This window comes from Gracilinanus agilis, chromosome 4, assembly GCF_016433145.1.
Source record: "Gracilinanus agilis isolate LMUSP501 chromosome 4, AgileGrace, whole genome shotgun sequence".
NCBI lineage: Eukaryota > Metazoa > Chordata > Mammalia > Didelphimorphia > Didelphidae > Gracilinanus > Gracilinanus agilis.
Genome location: NC_058133.1, coordinates 110,726,865 through 110,745,893, shown reverse-complemented (window position 1 = coordinate 110,745,893; position 19,029 = coordinate 110,726,865). Strand labels below are relative to the sequence as shown.

Here is a 19,029-nt window from a genome sequence, read left to right as displayed (position 1 = left end):
TTTCTTTCTTTCTATCTCTCTTTCTTTCTTTCTGTCTCTCTTTCTGTCTCTCTGTCTTTCCTTCTATCTTAGAATTGGTACTAAGTATTGATTCCAAGGCAGAAGAAAATAATGGCTGGGCAACTGGGGTCAAGTGACTTGCCCAAGGCTACCCAGCTAGGGCCTGTCTGAGACAACATTTGAACCCAGGATCTCCCATCTCTAGGTCTGGCTCTCTATCCACTGAGCCATCTAGCTTCCCCTAATAAGTCACTTTAGACCACAGACCAGTAGGTAGAACAAATGATAGAATACCTAATTTCCAGATGAAGAAATGGAAGCCCCAAATCTCTATCCACTGAGCCACTTTGCCATCCACAGTATTATTTTCTTGACACTCAAGAAAAAACTAAACTTGCTCACAAGTCCACTAAGTATGATACTATAGCATAAGACCAATGGAGTCCACAGACCAATTGGAGAAAAGAAACATACAAATGTGATGGGGAAATTTTAAAGTGTCAAGTCATATGTGTGGAAGGGAAAATCCCTCTCAAATTTCCTCCCTGAAGTTATGTTCACCTCGCTTCCCTTTTTTCCTTTCTATAGATCTGGCACCACAGCTGAATCTTCAAAATAATTTAAAGGGAAGTATAGAAAGGATCCTAGGAAAGTTGTCACTAAGAGGATGTGGAAACCCCTCTTCTGGGGAGCCTTTAAGCAGAGAGACTCATCTCTCCAAGCTAAGTGGTACAGTGCGTAGTTGGAGCCCAGGGCTTGGAGTTAGGAAGATCTGAATTCAAATTCTATCTCAGATACCTACCTACTAGCTATGTGACTTCAGGAAAGTCATTTAATCTTTTCCCATCCTCAGTTTCTTCATCTGTAAAATGAAAAGGTGGACCAGACAGCCTCTAGCTCTAAATCTATTATCCTCAGACAGTTTGGATGGACAATGGACAGGAGGTTGGAAAAAATGGTCTTTCAAATTCCCACCCATTGAAATAAGTGCCACTCTCATTCCTAGACTTTATCCAAGTCAGGTCAAATGAACAAGCATTTATTAAGTACTACAGATTGTGTTAAACAGCAGGGATAGAAACAGAGGCATAAAAATAGTCCCTGCTCTCAAGCTGGTCATGGCCTAATGGGAGAAACAACATGTAAATAAGTATATAGAAACAGGACACCGAGAGGATAAATTGGAGATAAACAAAGAGGGACAGCACCAAGGTTAACAAGGAATAGGGAAGGGGCAGCTATGTGGCTCAGTGAATTGAGAGTCAAGTGTAGAGATGGGAGGCCCAGAGTTCAAATGTGACCTTAGACACCTCCTAGTTATGTGACCCTGGGCAAGTCGTTTACCCCTATTGCCTAGCCCTTACCACTCTTCTGTGTTGGACCCAGTATAGTATACAGTCTAAGGCATAAGGTAAGGGTTTTATGAGAGAGAGAGAGAGAGAGAGAGAGAGAGAGAGAGAGAGAGGAGAGATGATAATTAGCTTGCAAGGGCTAGACAACTGGGGTTAAGTGACTTGCCCAGGGGTCACACATACATTTTTTGCACACATGAGGATATTTCAATAGTCTAGGTAAACCTTGAATTCTTTAAAATTTATGTAGAAGTAAAAAAAAAACATATGGGGGAACTAGATGGGACAGATGATAGAGTTTCCAGTCTTGTCAGAAAGATTCATCTTCCTGAGTTCAAATCTGACCTCAGACACTCATAGCTATGAGATCTTGGGCAAGTCACTTAACCTTGTTTGCTTTCATTTCCTTAACTGTACAATGAGCTGGAGAAGGAAATGGCACACCATTCCAGTATCTTTGCCAAGAAAACCCCAAATGAGGTCACAGAGAGTGGGACATGACTGAAACAACTGGACAAAAAAGTAGCATATTCCCTATAAATAACATGCTCAGCCTTTTCTACTGACATCACATACTGGAAATTATGCTACTGTTCAGAAAGACCTCCAGATCATTCTCCTAGGGAAGCAAGGTAATATTAGTAGAAAGGATGATGGATTTTAGGCTTAGTTTAATTAAAATCCTAGCCTCAGCACTTGATAGGACTTTGGAAGTCACTTAACTTGAACCATAATTTCCTATCTATAAAAAGGGGACAATGACACTAACTTAAAAACATGGAATTGTAGAACTGGCAAATACTTAAAGCTCTACTTTAGAGGGTTGCCAAGAAGAAAATATTTTACAAATACAAGCCAACATTATTTTTTAAATCATAAAATGCCAGCCTTAGAAGAGATATTGCCAGACTTTCTAGCTGGGTGACCCTGAGCAAGTCACTTAACCCCCATTGCCTAGCCCTTACTACTCTTCTACCTTCTGGAATCCATACATGGCATTATTCTAAGACAGAAGGTAAGGATTTAAAAAAAAATACAATAGACTTCCTGCTCTACACCTCTGCCTCACTTTCCAGTTGAAGAAACTGAGAAATTTCACAGAAGTTAAGTGATTTGCAAAGGTAGGGCCTAAAATCAAGCTCCTGACTCCTAGGTCCAGAATGCTCTGAGATACAACACTACTGATGAGGTTTGAGGGCTTTTTTTTGCATTTGATTCTTTTGGTTAAAGAAAAGTTAGGACTTTTAAACAGATGTCACAAAGCTTCCAATTTTCCATATCCACTTGGATAGATATAATGCCTGCCTTCCTTCCTTCCTTCCTTCCTTCCTTCCTTCCTTCCTTCCTTCCTTCCTTCCTTCCTTCTTTCCTACCTTCCCTCCTTCCTTGGATAGATATAAAACCCAGAGTGAGTAAGGGATGGCCCTTCATGGGATCATCTCTATCATATCATCAGACCTGTAACACCAAGTCAGTGAAATGCCATTATGCTGGGTGCGACCACAAAGAACTTTTGCCAGCTGAACAGTTAAAGCTTTCAAAAAGGCATCTTCCAGAAAAATTCCAGTTCTGGCACTGTTCTATAGTGACCTTGCCATAGCCTTCATGGGAAGCCAAGAAAAATCTCTTGATTATTTTTTTCTCATGATTCAGATGGTTTTCCCATTCCTTTATCACCATCTTGGTCTTAGAAACACAATCCAGTTAATTCATGTTGTTCATTGATTGGATTCCTTTACTTTAGGAAGAAGGTTATGACACAGAAGTGGAAGGGTGAAATAGAAAAGAAATAAGTGGATAGCTTGGTGGTTCAGTGGACAGAGTGTTAGGCTTGGAGTCCAAAGGACCTGGGTTCAAATCTGGCCTCAGATACTTCTTAGCTGTGTGACCATGAGCAAGACAGTTCCAATTGCCTGGTCTTCATCATTCTGCCTTAGAATTGATACTGAAGAGTGAAAGAAAAAAAGAGAGAGAGAAAGGAAGAGGAAGAAAAGGAAGGAAGGAAGGAAGGAAAAGAGGAAGGAAGGATGATAGTGAAAGGTGGAAAGGCTCTGTGGAGCTGTGAATAAAGTGAAGGATTAGGAGTAAGGAAGTCCTGGGTTCAAATCCCATCCCAAATATTTATTAGCTATGTGATTAGATACACACAAGTCACTTAATTTCCCTGTGCCTCAGTTTCTTCAGCTGTAAAGTGAAGAGGGAAAGGGACTAAATGGCCATTAAGATTCTCCCATCTCTAAATCTCTGGTCTTATGAACTTCATTGCATTCACTGGAGCATGGAAGTATGAATAGAGAGGCCTTGAAGCTTTGCCAGTAGAACCCAAGCTTTGGCAGGCCCTATCAAATTGAAAAAGCTTTGAGATATGAATCCAGGAGTAAATAGCACATCTGTTGTCTGTCTGAGAACCCATCTAGGAAAGATCAGGTAAAAGGTCAACCCCCGAGTGAAAAACATTTATTCTTTGACACGACTCACAAAGGGAGAAGTGCTTTTTATTTGCATCTGTCTGGGAAATATCTCCCCTCCCCCAGAAAATCCCAGATCCACAAAGAAGATTAATTTAGATTATTTAGAAAACATTATGAGAACATTTACTTTGGTAGTCAAAGAAAATGAGCGAAGAATGTTCAAAAGAATAACAAACTATTAACAACCACAGAAAGGAGGCAGCTAGGTGGCTAGAGTGTCAGGCCTAGAGTCCAAAGGTCCTGAGTTCAAATTTGGCCTCAGATACTTCCTATCTTTGTGACCCTGGGCAAGTCACTTAATTCTCAACCAATTGCCTAGCTCTTGCCACTCTTCTGTCTTAGAAATAGCACTAGGACAGAAAGTAAGGGTTAAATAAAAAAATAACCATAAAGAAGAGAGCTCCAAATTGTTAATCAAAAGAGGAAATGCAGATCAGCAGAACCTTGAGATTTTAACTTGCCCCTAGGAAACTGGAGAAGTTGACAAAAGATGGGAACAGTCCATATTGGAGGGGATGTGGAAAGGCAGCCACACTAATGCTTTGTTGGTGGAACTGTGAATTGGTAAAATCCATTCTGGGAGGCAATTGGAATTCTGTAAGGATATTGACTACAATGACTACATTCTTTGACTCCTGATAGACCCATACTCACAAGGTAACGACCAATAGAAAGGTTTCCTATTCACCAAGTTTTTTATAACAACACTTATTGTAATAACAAAGAAGTGGGGGCGGGGAGAATGTTGCTCCTCAATTGGAGAATGTCTAAACAAGTTGTATGGAATATTTGCTGTGCTATAAGAGATGATGAATACATCGAAGCATGGAAAGAATTACATGAACTGATTGATATAAATTGAAGTAAGCAAAACCAGTAAGATGATATAAATGATAACAATGTACATAGAAAAAAAAGAAGAAAACTGAATGTTACCAAATTTTAATGACCAATTTTGTTCACTAAGAAGAGACATGAAAGGAGATCTTTCCCTACTTCTTTCTCTTTTCTTTTTAATTAACCCCTTGCCTTCTGTCCATACTGTATTGGTTCTAAAGCAGATGAGTAGTAAGGGCTAGGTAATGGGGGTCAAGTGACTTGTCCAGGGGCTCACAGCTAGGAAGTATCTGAGGCCAGATTTGAACCCAGGACCTCCTGTCTCTAGGCTTGGCTCTCTTTCCACTGAGTCACTTCCCTTCCCCTTCTCCTTGATTCTTTGCAGAACTGGAGGACTAGAGGCATGCCACTACATATGTTGAATAATAGATCTGTTGGTTAGTTTTACCAACTACTTTTGTCCTTCTGTTTTATTATTTGTTATGAGTAATGGCTCCCTGGGCAGTAGGATAGCAGAATACAGTGGAAAATATAGATGATATAGCAGGAACATCACTAAAAATTATTTGAAGATATATTTATTTAGGGGGAGTGGATTGAGAGTCAGGCTTAGAGATGGGAAGTCCTGGTTCAAATCTGACCTCAGACACTCCCCAGCTGTGTGACCCTGGACAAGTCACTTGACCCCCATTGCCTACCCTTACCACTCTCCTGCCTTGGAGCCAATATACAGTATAAATTCCAAGATGAAAGACAAGTATTTTTTTAAAGGAAATATATATATGTTTACTGTAATTTACTTAGATTCAGCAAAATCTCAATGATCCAAACCCAAATTTTCTAATATTATCCAGTGCTAGTTTTCTCCTCTTATCCTTTACTCTTTGGGGCTAATTCCAGGTTCGTTAACGGTCTACTCAGGAGGCAAGATGGGAGTTGGAGGAGACTTCCCTCACTTATTCACTCTAACTCTTGCTTATGCCCACAATCTCTTTGCCACCCACACCTGACGTGGCTCTGAGAAAACCGGCAGGTGTCTCCAGTCAACATACTCTCTACCAGTGAGCCCCGTGGAATATAACATGAAATCAAGAATGGAAAGAAAGATTGGAGGATGCGGCTGACTCTTCTTCCAGATCCACTGACTGCCTTTCCTATGAACACAGACTATTCGATAGAGAGGAGTTCAGAAGCCACCCAACTCCTCTCTTATCTGAACAAGAAAGTCCTCTACAACATCCAGGACAGGGGCTCGTCTAGCCTTTGTCTGATGAGCTCTGGGGAGGGGGAAGTTACTTCCCTTTTGCAAAGCTCATTCAGCTTTGAAAGCTTTCATCCAAGTTAACAAATTAATGGAAAGATTTTCTTTGCACAAAGTTGAAATCTGTGTTTCTGCAACATGAGTTATGTCCTCTGGGACTAAGCAGAATAGGTGGAATGTCTCTTGGACATTGGGTCATGGATTGGGAAATAAAAGGCATTTAGTGCAACCCTTTCATTTTACAGATGAGGAAACTGAATGAAGCTCAATAAGGCAAGACAACTTGTGACAGCTAAGTGATAGTTGGTCCTTAGAGTTAGAGTTAGACACGTAGCCATGTGACTCTGGGCATGTCATTTATCTCCTCAGTTTCCTCGTAGAATGGGGATAATAGCAGCACCTACTTCACAGGGATGTTACGGGGATCAAATGAGTTAACATGAAGTGTTTTGCAAATTTAAAGTACCATAAAAATGTGTGTTGTTATTATTACTCAAGTTCACAAAGATGGTGTGATCTTTGGCACATGGTAGGGGCTTAATAAATGTTCACAGATTAGGATTTGAACTGAAATCCTTTGAAGCTAAATCTAACCTTCTTTCTATTGTATTACACCACCTCTATAACACTCCTTCAGATATTTGAAGATGGCTATCATTTCTCCCATGAGACAACTAGATAGTGCCAGGCCAGGAATCGGGAAGACCCGAGTTCAAATCCAGCCTCAGCCACTTACTAGCTGTGTGACCCTTAACTGTTTACCTCCATTTCCTCATCTGTAAAGAGAGCAGGAGAAGAAGCCACTCTAGTATCTTTGCCGAGAAAACTCCAAATGGACAAATTGGACACAACTGAAACAACCAAAGAACAAAGCATGTCTCCCTGAGACTTCTTAAGATCTCCAGGCCCCTTTTGTTACACTTGCTGCCTGACTGTGAAATGAAGGGGTTGGTCTCCGTGATTTCTGAAGACATTTCCAGCTCTGACATTCAGTGATCTGACTACTTCTTTAAGGCATTGAGGGCATCTGGGCAGGCCTTGTTTTCAAAGCTGCCATAGGCAAACCGCCTGAGGAACTTCCTGGATCTACCTTAGGACCCACTCCACCCCAGAAGCCTGTTTGTTGAAAGAACAAGGAGGAGAACTGGAATGTGGCATAAGGAGACTTTTCCAGGTAATCCACTAAACAGTCCAGTTCAGCTCTGGCCACGTATCTCACGGCCCACCACGCGCTGCCAACCTGTCCTCGTTACTCATCTCGATTTTTACCAACCCTTTTCTTTCCCCCCAGAGCCACCTGAGCTTGGAGGGAGAGGACTGAACAGGAAAGCATCAGCTCAGCCAGGGGCCAGCTGTTCTAACTCTGCTTCTGAGCTGTGGCCAGCACTGCCCTGTGGAGGGAGGGAGAAGAAGTGGGCACAGAGAAGAAGGTGAGAGATCAGAGAGGAAGGTGTGATGATGCAAACTCATCTGAGCTCCCCCAGCAGAGCAGACCATCTGAATGGCTGACACATTGTGGGCTACCGTCCAATTTAACCATGGGGAAGAGGCAGGATTTGCATGTCTACAAATACACACCCAGGCACAATCGCTCAGCCATCTGAGGAATGTGGATAGTACAGGAATGACCTAACAAGGCCAGAGATGTTTTTGCAAGTTCTTTACCAGTCTTAATTGTTTCGTGCTGGAGATTGCCCGTATGTAGAGCCAACTGAAAGCTTAACTCAAAGAGGAAACTGAGGAAGCACAGCAGGGGAAGAAGAGGGATCAAGGAGGAAGATGGGAGGAGGGGAGCTGGCAGGCAAAAAGCAGGATTGGACTAGGATGATGGTAGGATGCTTGTATTCCTATACAACAGCTACCACCCAGACAGAACTGTTGGGTACTGCTGGGCAAGCAGGAAAACAATAGCTTTGAGGACTCAAGGTCTCCAGATCTAAAAGTGGGTCTGAAAAAAGGTCCGGATTAATACAGTCTAGCTCTGATCTATCCTTATTCTTTTGGATGGATAAGTGACCCCCAGTGTAAAGAAAACGGATTTAGAAGGGCAGCTAGGTGGCTCAATGGATAGAGAGGCAGGTCTGGCTTCAAATCTGGCCTCTGATACTTCCTAGCTGCATGATCCTGGGCAAGTCACTTAACCTCCATTGCCTAGCCCTTTACTTGCCTACTTTGGAACCAATATACAGTATTAATTCTAAGACTGATTCTAAGATGGTAAAAGTTTAAAACAAATAAAAAAGATGCACTCAGACCCCTGCCTCTGTGACCCTGAACAGTTCAATTAAGTTCTCCAAGCCTTAGTTTCCTCATCTCTAAAATGATGGTATTGAACGAGATGCCATCTTCAAGGTCTCTTCTCTCCCTTAACCTGTTATCCTGTAAGCTTATGACCCAGTTGGCCCCATATATAAGCTGACAGAAGCATCACAACATTCTAATTTCATGGTATTTTAAGACTGAATGTGCTAATGGGCATGAAAGTGTCCAGAAAGCTTTTCAGAGGAAAGGCACTGCAGAACTCCAAGGAATTTAGACCATTCTCATTAGCATTCCAAGGACTCACCTGAGTTGGATAGAAGCTGACAGCCACTGTGCCCCAGTGCAGCACACAGCAACACTGTGAACTGGGGATCAACTGGCATCTGTGCCAAGGGTGAACACACCCTTCCTTGTTGGATAACTATGACCTGGAGGAGAAGAGGTCGTCTTTTCTTTTCTTTTTTTTTTTTTTTAACCCTTACCTTCCATCTTGAATCAATGTTGTATATTGGCTCCAAGGCAGAAGAGTGGTAAGGGTAGGCAATGGGGGTCAAGTGACTTGCCCAGGGTCATACAGCTAGGAAATGTCTGAGTTCACATTTGAACTCAGGTCTTCCTGACTCCAGGCCTAGCACTTTATTCACTTTTCTGCTTAATTGGTGAACAGTACAAGTATTATTCTCTCCATTTTTTTTTATCTTTACCTTCCATCTTAGAATCAATACTATATATCAGTTCCAAGGCAGAAAAGTGGTAAGGACTAGGCAATGGGAGCTAAGTGACTTGCCCAGGGTCACACAGTTAGGAAGTGTCTGAGACCAGATTTGGTCCACGTCTCTGGGCCTGGGACATTGTCTTTTTCTTGGCCAGACCTGTCCATCTGGGCTATAAGCGGATTCAGCACTGAACTTCAGGAGAATAGGCAGGACCCCAGACAGAGCCCTGAAAGGAAGGGAATAAGCTGGCAACTCATTTTCAGATCCTCTTCAGAAGTAGCAGCAGAACAGATACATTCATTACCAAGTCTAATTAGGCCAGCAGACAAGTAGCATTAATCATTTTTGACTGTACCTGGAATTCCAGCCCCCTCAGTCTGTAATTGGGAAATTTCATGCTCCAGTGAATGGGAAATCAAGCCAATGCCTAATCCTTTTGCTTTCACGGGATGATGGTGGGGGGGAGGGTTGGGAGGGGTAAAAAGACAGAATCAGGACTTCAGACAAGGACTCCCAGATGTCCCTCTCAGACCTCTACAAAAAGGCTCTGTCGCTGGGAGTTAGCAACCATTAACAGCCCCACACCAACTAGGGTTCTCCCTAGGAGACAAGAGGGGCAAGGGGCAGAGCCCAGGCTCCTTCTGCACAAATGGATCAGGATCAGGGAACAGCAGAATTTTAGCTGCCTCCCAGAAACCCAAATCCAGGAACACTGTCTCTGTCTCTATCTCTCTGTCTCTGTCTCTCTTTCACACACACACACACACACACACACACACACACACACACACACACACAGAACCCGATTCATTTGAAATTTCAACAACTTTAAGTCCTTAAGTGCAAGAGGTAAATATGAATCCCACAGAAGGGAGATGTCATTAGCCTCTAAACTGCCCGAAGCACAGCCTATTCTCCATGGTGGGGGAGTCTCATCTGCAAACTTGGGATACAATGGAAAGGGTACTATTGGATTCAAACCCTACCTCTGGTATATCCTACCTGCGTGACCTTGGACATTTCACCACCTTGGGTCTCATCCCCTCAGTGTTAAAATGAGGGAAGTGGACTAGATGGCCTCAGAGGTACTTTTCAGCTTAGCAACCTAGGAAGCTGGGCTTTATGGAGCTACTTGGTAACATATACCTTTGGTGGCCAGGTGGACTGGTGGATGGAGCTTTGAACCAGGGATCAGGAAAACCCGAATTCAAATCTTACCTCAGTGTAATGTTGGATAATTTACTTCAACTCCCAAGCCTCAGTTTCCTCATCTGTACATTGGAGATAATAACAGCACTAATCTCACAAGGTTGTTATGAGGATCAAAGGAGAGAACACAGGTGAAATGCTTTGCAAACTTCAAAGTGCCATATAAATGCTAATTATTACTGTAACTACTATTATTGCTACAACTACTGTTGTTTCATTGTTTCAGTCATGTCCAATTTTCTTGACAAAGTTCTGATATTTTTTTCACCATTTGCCGTTTCTTTTTCTAGCTCCTTTTACTCAAGAAGAACTGAGGTAGGGTTAAGTGATTTGCCTGGGGGTCACATAACTAGTAAGTGTCTAAGACCTGATTTGAACTCAGACCTGGCATTCTTTTCACTGTGCCACCTAGCTGCCCTACTACTACTACAACAACTACTGTTACTACTACTACAACTACAACTATTATTACAACAACTACAACTACAACAACTACTACTACTACAACTACTATTACTACTACAACAACAACTATTACTACAACTACAACAATTACTACTACTACAACAATTACAACAACTACTACTACTACTACTACTACTACTACTACTACTACTACTACTACTACTACTACTATTACTACAATTACTACTACAACGATGACTACTACAACAACTACAACTACTATAACTACTACTACAACTACTATTACTACCACCACCACCACCACCACCACCACCACCACCACCACAGGAGCCCAGCTCACGACAAGAACAATACAGATGGAGGGATCAAGCAAAGGAACCTGCTAGTTACCACAGGGGAGTCCACAAAGGCAGACTGTAGGTAACTCATTGCTCTGAGGTGAAGACAGTTCCCCATGGCAAGCTGACAAACAGATGATTGAGGCAAGTGAAAACAAGATTCAGAGTGGGAGCTAAAGATAAGAGAGAAGATTAAACAGGTTGGTCTTGGAGGCTGGAAGCTGTTCTGCCCAGTGGAAGGGAGATCAACCAGAATGATGAGCTTCCCATCAGTAGGTCTAATAGTCTAAGACAGGAAGGCTCTTCATCTTTTTTTGTGTGTTATAGGCTCCTTCAGCAATCTCAGAAAGACTATGGACCCTTATTCAAAATAATGTGTGTTTTTTTTTAACCACTTTGCCTTCTGACTTAGAACTGACACAAAGTATAGGTTCTAAGGTGGAAGAACTGTAAGGGCTATGCAACTGGGATTAAGTGACTTGCCCAAGGTCGTACAGTTAGGAAGTGTCTGAGGTCAGATTTAAATCCTGTCTCTAAACCTAGCCCTCGATCCACCGAGCCATCTACCTGCCCCTCAGAATAGTGTCTTTCATTGTTGTTATTGTTACTGGAGTCATTTTCAGTTGTATCTGACTCTTTATGACCTCACTTGTGTTGTTCTTGGCAAAGATACTGGAGTGGTTTGCCTTTTCCTTCGCCAGCTCACTTTACAGACAAAGAAACTGAGGCAAACAGTTAAATGATTTTTTGGCCAGTCATAGGCCAGATTTGAATTCAGGAAGATACATGTTTCTGACTCTAGGTGCAGCACTCCATTCACTGTATCAACTACCTGCTTCTAGTGTCTTTCACTGCGTAAAACAAAATACATAGGATTACAAGGGAAAACAATTGAAATAGTTATCCATCTATCATCTATATATAAACAATGCCACGAATCCCTCATTAAGAGTCTCTAACCTAAAGAACTTGTATTGATGAAAATGCTTTAAAGTCTACAAAGCACATTGCAAATATCATTTTTGAACTTCACAACAAAAATGGAAGGTAGATGCTATCATTATTCTCCATGTTACAAAAGAGGAAACTGAGGCAGATGGAGATTAAAAAACTTGACGAGGGTCACACAGCTCCTAAGTATCTAAGGCTAGATTGAAACTTCAGATCCACCTAGATATCACAGTGAATAGAGCACTGGGCTTGGAATCAAGAAGATTCATCCTCCTAAATTCAAATCTGGCCTCAGACACTTACTAGCTGTGTGACCCTGGCCAAGTCACTTAAGCCTGTTTGCCTCAGTTTCCTCATCTGTAAAATGAGTTGGAGAAGGAAACAACAAACCCCTCCACTATGTTTGCTAAGAAAACCCCAAATGGTGGCAGTGAGGTGGCTCATTGGATTGAGAGTCAGGCCTAGAGATGGGAGGTCCTGGGTTCAAATCTGGCCTCGGACACTTCCTAGCTGTATAACCCTGGGCAAGTCATTTAACCCTGTTTGCCTCCATCTCCTCATCTATAAAGTGAATTGGAGAAGGAAATGACAAATCCCTCCATTATGTTTGCTAAGAAAACCCCAAATGGGATCATGGAGAGGGGGACACGACTGAAAACATTGGAATGGTGAAAAATGTTAAGCTTTCTGATTCCAGGCCCCACTCTCTATCTACTGTGTCACTTTGCTGACCATGCAGTTCCATCAAAAACCAGAACCCATGAATGTGGAGCATGACGATTTCCTGACAGCAATGAAGGGGAATCCAAAGCATCCCCTCAATGCCTACGAGGATTTAATGACATTTGCAGCTGTTCTCTCGGCCCCGAATAAGTACGCTATCTACCCCACAACAGAAAGTACTTTGCAAACCATAATGCATTGCTATATAAATGTCATCTAGTATTATTCTTCATCATAATGACAAGAGGAGTATGGGCCACTAAGGCTCTGATGCAGACAGATAATGCTAAGAGCAGCATTAAACATTTATAAGGACCAACTTACATAGTCAAGTTCAGCATATATAGTCGCTATCCCACTATCTCTGCCCCTCTTGAAGGGGGTGTCAGTGACCCAGAAGGGACATTCCTTGGCCTAGAGACCTGGGAATCCTGCCAGAGAGCAGGCTCCAACTTTCTTTGTTTACTATTCCCCCTTGGAATCTCAGAAAGGAATTTTCCCCAAACCTCCCAGGCCTCCCCCTTTTACATAGAACAAATTCAGTTTCAGTTGTTGATAGGAATTAGCAACGCCACTTTTTTGCTCATAACTTTAGAATTAAAGAGAAGAGCTCCAGATAAAGGCTGGGGAATGGGAAATGAGCTGGTGCTAGGAAAGAGGGCTTTGGAGTAATAAAAAGACCATTGGTTTGGAGTCAGGAGACCTGAGCCCCAGACTTAATTCTGATACTGAAATGAGAGGTGGAAAGAATGCTAGACTTAAAGAAAAGAGAGACCTGAGTTTGAATTTCACCTCTAAAACTTACTAGCTGCACAATTGTGGAAGAGTCATTTAATCTCTGGGAGACTCAATTTTCTCATCAGCAAAATAGAGATAATAATAGGTGTAGTATCTATCCTTCCCCCCAATGTAGTAAAGATTAATGAGATAATGTAAGTGAAAATAATTTTTAAGTTTTAAGGAACTAAAAAGTAAGAAGTAAGAAACAGTACAAGGACTTTATATATCAACTATTATGCTGCAAATGGAATTAATCCTCCTTGGGAAGAGCTTTATCTCAGAGGCTATTCTGATTCTATGATTCTTTAATTCCATGAAATGTGCACAGATAATAATTGTATCTAACTAGAGTGGGCAAGTTACTCCACAGCTGGATAGTATAGTAGAGAGTGTTGAGCCTGGAGTCAAGAAGACTTGACTTTAAATCTAGCCTTAGACAGTTAGCTGTGCCACTTGTCCCTGAGCAAGTCACTTAACCTCTGTTTGCCTCAGTTTCTTTATCTGTAAAATGGAGATAATAAAAGCATCTACCTCATAGGGTATGTTTATATTCTATACTATAACAGTGATGACAAAACTTTTAGAGATGGAGTGCCTGTCTCTGTCCCCCCACCCCTCAGACCTAGTGCTATGCCCATTCCCCCTCTTACCCCACACAGGAGAGGGAAGAAGCACTCCCATTGGGCTACTGGGTAGGTAAAGTGAAGAATGAGCTCATCGAGTAGAGAGGAGGAGGGGAGTGGCCTAAGCTTTCTGCTCCCCTCCAGCACTTGTGCCTGTGAACCTTACCCCCTGTGTACTCCCATTGGGCTGCTGGGCACAGGGGTAGAGGATGTGAATAAATGTCATCAGGCATGGTGGAGTAGCGGGTAGGGGAGCAGCTCTGCCCAAGTCCCTCTGCTTTTCTAGTAATAAACTCTGGCAGGGGTAGGGGGTGGGCAGCCACATGCCCACAGAGAGCACTCTGTGTGCCATCCTTGACACTTGTCCAATAGGTTTGCCATCACTGTACTATAACTATAATTCTGTATAATACTTTAGGGTTTGTAAAGAGTTTTACATAGATTCTCATTTGACCCCCATAACTTCCTCAATAATATCCCCATTTTACAGCTGAGGAAACCAAGGCACCATATTAAATGAAATAATAATTGTCAAGTACATAATATAATTCAGGACACCTAGTAGGGGTTATATAAAGGTTAGTTATTATTATTACTATCATTATTATTCCGCAGCTAGGTGGCACAGTGGATAGAGTGCCAGGACGGAGTCAGGAAGACCTGAATTCAAATCTGGCCTCAGACACTTCATAGCTGTGTGACCATGGGCAAGTCACTTAACCCTCATTGCTTAGCCCTTACCACTCTTCTGATTTAGAACCAATACACAATATTGATTCTAAGGCGGAAGGTAAGGGTTTAAAAAACATAAATAATTAAAATGTAAAAATAAAAGAATAAAAGAACATAAGGCAAGTCCTGTTTTCATTGCTTTTTTTCTGTGTAGCTCCAGCATTTAATAAAATGTCTGGTATATAGAAAATGCTCACTAAAGACTTGTTGATTTAATGTGGATTCTTCCTCTACCAATCTAGGTGACCACTCCCATTTCCTTTTAATAGGTGCCTTTTGTGGGTGTCAATGGACAGAAAAAAAAATCATTTCCCAGTAGTCATCCTTTGGTGATGAGTCTTTAAAAATTTAGCTGGGCTGCTCCTGGAAGTACTGCCAAAGCCCATTACTTGGAACAGCTAGGTAGCATAGTGGATAGAGCACCAGGCTTGGAGTGGGGAGGATCTGGGTTCAAATCTAGCCTCTGACACTTAGCCATGTGTCCCTAGACAAGTCACTTATTCCCAATTGCTAGCCTTTGTGCCTCCTCTGTCTTAGAATTGATACTAAGACAGAAGGTGAGGGCTTAAAAAAATAATCATCTCTCCAAGTCTTACTCAAAAGCATGACCCTGATAAAGGCAATTTTCAGTGGAGAAACGAAGACTGTCTCAATTCCTTCCCCTGTAAGATAAAGGGAGAGCAGAGATAGGAGGGGATGGATCCTCTTTCAGGTGTCTTTCAGCTATAAGACCCTGTGATTCTCTAAGCCTATCAGAGCTAGATTATCTGCCCTTCCTCTTTAGCAAAGGGCAGCCTGCCACAGGCATACAGGCTACCACCAGGAGAAGCAAAGGAAGCCTGCTGAAGAGAGTCATGGGAATATCCCACCTGGTTTCTCTGGAATGCTAGAAGCCTTTCTGAAGCATTCTGGACAGAGAGAGGTGATGCTTTGATTTTTCCTCCTTCGCTATTGAATGAGCTCTGACAGCAGTAGCCATGCTCTCTATCCACTAAGTGCCTCCTGCCTGAGCCAGACTTGGGGTCTGAGTCCAGGAAAGGCTGCAGTCAGGATGCACAAATCACAGTCTGCTGTTGTCTACTAGGATAGATATGCACAGCAGGGTTTTCATTCTGACCAAGTGCTTGGAAGAAAGCTTCTGTCCAATGCTACACAGCCAGGTGGAAAGGAATCAAGGACATTACCAGGAAAAGCATTTCTGAAGAACGATTCAAATCACAGCCCACGTGTAATGCTATCAGAAGTCATAACACTATTTAGGTTGAGAGATTTTGAAGAAATCTATTAAATCCTTTGCCAAGGACTGAAATATCCTTTAAAAAGGAAACACACCCTTTAAAGAGATATGTGCCCTATACCAGGGTGAGGAAAATATGGAAAGCAATACAGACACTCAAGATCACTGCAGAGATACTCAGAAAATCTATATTCTAGGTGCCTAGTGATTTATTATGTATGTGGTATGGAGGGAGGGAGGGAGAAGAGTGGATAAGAGCCAATAGGGGCTTGGGAGCTACAGAGGGAGGGAAACCACACAGAGCTGGATAATTTTAGAGGATGATAATAACTACTGCAGGAATCTAGGAGGAGGAGGAGGAAGAGGAAGGCGATAAAAACAGAGACAGAAGTTCAAAGATTTCAGAGGTCAGAGGGTGGGTATGATCTGGGTTTCTCCTTATAGTTCAACCAATTTCCAACAGCAGGGGGGTTTTCCTCTACTACCACAGCAATGGCTATTACCTAAGCCCTCAACTCGGGGAGGGGGGGGGGCAGGACTTTGTCTGTTCTTGTAAGCAATCAGACATGTCGTTAACCCTTATATAAAATGGCCCAAACAGCAGCAGCAGCCGCCACCGCACAGCCATATAGCTCCCTCAGTCTAAAGAGTCACTAGGTGAGAACCGAAAATAGAGGAAAGAGTGCCCCAGAGACAATCCAGTGCCTTTGGTCAGCAGCCCCGTGCATTTCGGTGGGAAGAGAGTGGGACGTGATTGTCAAGAGCTCCAAAATCATTCCCCAGGGAGTCATCACAAGGTTCCAGATGGTGGCGGGAGTTATATTATAAAAGTCATGCTACCTTCATCTATGCCCTCCAGAGGTTTCTTGAGGTCAGAGAAGGGGAGAGTCCCTTCTTCCTGAATTAGGGACGTTTCTCCGGGGCTCTTACTCCCCACCGGTATCCCTCTGCCCTCGGAACAACCCCCCCCCCCATCCCTTCCCGATCACACTCACTGGCACAGCGCAACGCCCGCTGTCGCACCTCGCGGCCACACAGATCACACCAGCCCGAGTCAAGCCGCAGCGCCAGCTCGTTGAAGCAGTGCCCCTCGCCACGCTCAGCCGGGACGCGCGGGTCCCGTGGCTGCTCGAAGATGCTTCTCACGTCCGGGGGCCGTGGTGCCCCGGGGCGCCGCCGCAGCCTCTGCTGAAGCCCGGGACGGAGAGAGCGAGGGAGCCTGGGGGGCCGGGGCTGCGGCTCAGACTGCGGCTCCAGCTCTCCTACTGGCGCCCCCCGCGCTCTGCGCCCTTCGTGCGCCCCGGGCGCGGCGGAGAGGGGCGCGGAGCTGAAGCGGCGCGGGGTTCGCCCGGGCCGCGGCGGAGGCTCAGGGCCATTCAGGCTCTGCAGGTAACGCTGAGGCTCGGGGTCTAGCAGGAGAGAATAAGGGCGCTGCCCAATGGCCGGGGACGCCATGGCCATGCCCAGCTTGCCGCAGCTCCCTAAGGCTGCAACGCGACTCCCGAGCCAGCCCCGGGAGAAGGGGCGGCCCCCGCCGGGCGCGCCTTTAAAGGGACCGCAGCCAGCGGGGCGGGACGGGGGCGGGGAGTTGAAGGGGTGGGAGGAAGGAATGAACTAACTGACTGACTGAAGGACTGACTGACTGACTGACTGGCAGCCAGAAGGAGCGGAGGGATGAGTCGGGGGCGGGGAGGGGGGGCTGGGGGGGGCTGGTTGCGCAGTAGCAGCAGGCTGCAAGTTTAGGGGTGCTGTCCAAGCTGCCGTCCTTTTTTCTTTCTGAGGAGGGACCCCAAAAAACCTGGGCAGGTGAGGAAGCAGAAAACAGAACGGTCTAGAAACATGTCAGGAGAAAGCCCCATCTCGTCTATCACACCTAACCCTCCTATCACATACACACACACACACACACACACACACACACACACACACACACACACACACACACCTCTTACACCTAGTTGAAACTTCTAACCCTCCTCAGCCAACACATTGTCTTGAAAAGTGAAAGGAGCAGTAATCTGGCAAGATGGCTCTGGGGGATTGTTGGGAGTGGGGCGGAATAAGTAGGAAGATGGCATTGTCACCTGATGTCTCTGCTCCCCCCTAACGGCTCCCCCACCACCCGCCGCCCCCTTACCACCCTAGCTGAGGAAAAGAGTTTTCTTCCTCTTTGGCAAATTTTCGTTTTGACTAAAATGAATGGCTTCTCTTGCTCCCCTCACGCACTACCCCAAGAGAAAAGTCAGGGTAGCCCGGAGAGCGAGTGGATGGGTGCGTGGCCAAACTCAACTCCCCCACACCCCTGCACTAAGTCCCGAGACGCTAGAGAGACGCCCTGAGACGCTGTCATGTTCCTACTCATGCTTCCTTTTCTTTGCCTGAGAAACTGTCTCAACTTGTAGGAAAGGCTGTGAAGGCCAAACTTTCACTTTTGATTGAAGTCTCCCTTCCCTCCTCCCCCACCCCGCACCTCAGCTTTGTCAAGCAGCTTTACCCGCCAGGAGACAAGAGCAACCTTAGTAAGTTATTAACGGTAAAGGTGGACCCCTAAACAGGAAGAATTCTTCACCAACAATTTTGCTTTGAGTTGAGGGGAATTTCCCTTCCCAAACTAGTCTCAGCCTTTCCCCTATAGCTGTCAAGTAATAACTGTTTTCCAGGAGTCAATGATCATTGTTAATATTTAGACTGCTCTGCAAGGTTTACAAAATCCTTTATATATGTTCATGTCCTTTGACATTTCGTGTCATTTCATGTCGATAACCCTGCGAGGGAGATGCTATTATGATCCTCATTTTTCAGTGGAGGAAACTGAAGCAGATGAAGGCTAAGTGACTTGCCTAAGGTCACAAAGGTTGTAAGTGACTAAAGCAGGATTTGAACTCAGTCTTCCTGACACCAAGGGTGGACCGGGGTGGAGATAAGCCCCAGTTTGTGCTTTCCATCAACATCTTTTATATCTGTGAAGTTTAAAGTTCAGTTCTCTGACTCCTTTCTTCCTTCAGCATCCAAGATTAAGGAAAAGGAAGCAGGGGCCTCTATCCTTTCCTTGTCCTTTTTGGAAAGAGAAAGTGCTATAGAAGCCAGAATGGCTTCAAATCTGGGCATCAC

The 19,029-nt window shown here is 44.1% G+C and overlaps 1 protein-coding gene across 1 annotated transcript in view; it reads right to left on the bottom strand.

Annotated features, from left to right (window-relative positions):
- Nucleotides 1-17,379, bottom strand: part of RASSF5 (Ras association domain family member 5) — a 119,402-nt gene extending 102,023 nt beyond the window's left edge. The window contains exon 1 of the mRNA XM_044671717.1: nt 16,914-17,379. Within this exon, the coding sequence (XP_044527652.1) occupies nt 16,914-17,379 (466 nt within the window). The remainder of the gene's footprint in view (nt 1-16,913) is intronic.
- Between the last annotated feature and the right edge of the window lie 1,650 nt (nt 17,380-19,029).